General features: G+C 42.5%; 1 protein-coding gene across 1 annotated transcript; it reads right to left on the bottom strand.

Moving 5' to 3' along the window:
- Positions 1-2,041: 2,041 nt before the first annotated feature.
- LOC133806441 (uncharacterized) lies at positions 2,042-2,729 on the bottom strand. The gene is made up of 2 exons (XM_062244543.1): positions 2,525-2,729; positions 2,042-2,325 (listed from the first exon to the last, which is right to left on the bottom strand). The coding sequence occupies exons 1-2, from the start codon at positions 2,727-2,729 to the stop codon at positions 2,042-2,044; spliced, it is 489 nt and encodes a 162-aa protein (XP_062100527.1).
- Positions 2,730-2,964: the final 235 nt, after the last annotated feature.

Genomic DNA, 2,964 nt, shown 5'->3' with positions numbered 1-2,964 from the left:
CTTATCTACTTTGCTAATGTTCTGGAAAGAACATAACACTGTAATGTGTAAGTAGATAATATCGTAGATTGGCAAGTCAGTGTAAATCCTATGCACTGACTAATCTTAGGACTAACTTATTATGAACATATAATCATATTTATATTCCACTGTGATTACGTCACTATAAATAATATTAGCTATATGCTCGGGATTTAATAGAAGTTTATATTAAACAAATAATCATGAAAATAAAACATGTGAGCAAAGTGATTGACCAAGTCAAAAAATGATTTCTATTCTTTTATTGATAATAAAATGAGATTGCAAAGAATTTGGGTTTTAATTAGGGCATAAAACCCCAACAGAGATCCCATTCCTCGCTATTGGAATGGAGAACACCTACGCAAGTATTATCAATAAACAATTCTTCTCAAAGAATTGGCTTGTATTAATTTTACTTTTTACAAGTTATGAAAAAGGGTTGGTCATTTTATATGACTGATCGCTTATAAGTGTAAGATCTTATTGATCACTCGTACAGACACGTTTTGTCCATTTATGACGAGAAATATAAGGGACTGTGCGCAGCCAGTCATTCTTGCCAATTATTGTATTTATTACAAGTATTTGCTCATTAGATGTGTTGATTATCTATATTATCATGTTAATTCTTTTGCTCCGAGCAGTAATGTTCGAACAGGTTTTGGTCAAGGCAAGTGACCAAGGACCTAAAGTTCCTCGATCACTTGGGGGGCATATAAGGTATCTGGTAAGCAAAGCATATCAAAAGGTATGTAAACATATGAGCAAAATAAGTGAAAGTATGCTAAGGTACTTAGAGTATTTTGCAAAATTTTGTTATTTTGTTAAATCAAACAAAGTAGTATGCTAAGTTCGGTCATGCGAACAGATGTTATAATAAAATGCAGTTATTATAATATCAAAAGGAATTCTATAACACCGGAAGCAGTGACTGCTCGGATGTAATTGTTTAATAAAACGAGAAAAGCTGCCCGTGCAGCAATAAAAGTTAAAGAATAAATTGTTTTTACATCATGGCCCGTAGGCCATGTAATTCAAAGGTAAAATAAAATATATTTATGAAGTAGCTGGGGGATCTTGTGGCAATTTTTGTTGCTGATCAACTACATCTCTAGCTTCCTCTCGGGCACCTTCGATGCCGGTTGCTAGAGAAATTTCTGGAGACCTTGGAATTGTCTCTTCCTCTAGGCGAGCAACGCACCTAGCCAGCTCTGCCTTCCTGATATGGTCTGGGAGATAGGAAAATTTGGCAGTGGGATTGCTCTTCTAGAATAAGTAGACGCACTTGAACGATGCCCCCTCATAGTCTTCAAGGTTGTAGGCATTTTGTTCCTCTAAAGCAGCAACCTCTTGGCGACTTATTGCCAGCTCATCTTGAAGCTTGTGGGCTTCCCGGTAATTATTGAGTGAGACCTCCTTGTACTGGTCCTTGGATTGAGTGATCTTGGCAATACTCGCATGCTTCCTCTTCACCTCCTCTTCAAGAGAAGCAATTGTGGCCTCGGTCACTTTCAGCGCCTCGAGGTGCTTCACCTCAGCTTTTTTAAGAGCCTCGGTATGCTTTGCCTCGACCTCTTTGAGGGCCTCAGAATGTTTCACCTCGACTGCCTTCAGCTGCTCGACATAAGTAGCCTCAGACAACTTAAGTTGCTCGATGTATTGAGCCTCAGCAGCACTGAGCTGGTCGCTGAGTTTCTTCTCAAATTGAGCATTCTGCATCCTTGAAAATTGCCAGACAGAGGTCAGGGTAAGCACCCCCTGCAATCAGAAAAAGATAAGGTCATTAATAGGAGCAAGTTAAAAAGAAAATTCATAAATTACAAAGCAGAAAGCAACATACAGCAAACACTTCGTTCAGTGCGCGGCTGAGGACTTGGTCGACCCCCATGGAGCCAGTCTCCTGGATTGCCTCCCGGCTGCATCGGTGCTTTGTTATTTTCAACAGCCTATCTTTGGCTCAGCTGAGTACCACGCCCGTAAGGTCGTCTCCTGAGGCTTCTTCCTGATGACCAGCCGACTACTGGATGGTGGATGTTGGAGGCATAGGGTCGACTGGAGCCGGAGGAGGAGTCTGTCCAACTGGAGACGAAGGATCTGGGTTTGTTAAAGTTGGAGGAGTCAACTTCCTGGTAGGAGCTGGTGGAGGAGTTGTCTCCTTTGTTGGAGTAGACGCAGGGGGGTCGTCTGTTCGAGGCTTCTTCGCGGGTTGATTGCTGCAGCCCTCCCCAAACTGGCACCTGTGAGACTTTTTCTTGCTCGTTGACTTGGTGTACAAGTCGAAGGCACGTTCTGCAAGCATGTCTGCAAAAAAGAAACAAGCGAACAGTCAGGCAATATAATAAAAGAAACTTGCTAAGTTTAAGAAGCAACGACAAAGAAATTGAAAGTATAATACCCAAGCTATCATTACTGGTCGCTACATTATTTACTTTACTAGTGCTACACTCATTCTCTGGCCTGAAGAAGTCTGAATTTAAAGTAGGAGGATATTTAAAATTGCCGTCCCCATCGAAGAGGTGAAAGGGAATAGGCAGGCTATCTAAAAGCGTAAAATTAGTATTGTTCTCGTCCGATGACTCAAGAATAGGCTCTGTGGCCTTCTTCTTTCCGTTCCCTGGAGGGGCCGATGCAGCAACAGGTCGAGGGGCACCAGTTGGCTTGTTGATGGTCACCCCAGTTGCCCTCTGAGGAGGAAGTTGTGACATATCAGGCTGTTGTTTGGGGACTTCAGTGCCGGTAGCACTCCCCGCAGTAGATTCCCTCACATCCTGGTGAGGAGCCAAAAGGGCGACCAATCTCAAATTGGCCTCTATGACCAGTTGTTTGACACTTTTCTCTATGTTAGTCATGCTGGCCAGGAGGGCTGATCGGATCACCATGTCTGGAGTAGGGTTTGGTCGCAACCATGGGCCTGAAACGCACTAAATTTCTAAAGGAAAT

This window comes from Humulus lupulus, chromosome X (genome assembly GCF_963169125.1).
Source record: "Humulus lupulus chromosome X, drHumLupu1.1, whole genome shotgun sequence".
Lineage (NCBI taxonomy): Eukaryota > Viridiplantae > Streptophyta > Magnoliopsida > Rosales > Cannabaceae > Humulus > Humulus lupulus.
Note: the sequence above shows the minus strand (reverse complement) of the source record. Positions and strands in the feature narration are given on the sequence as shown.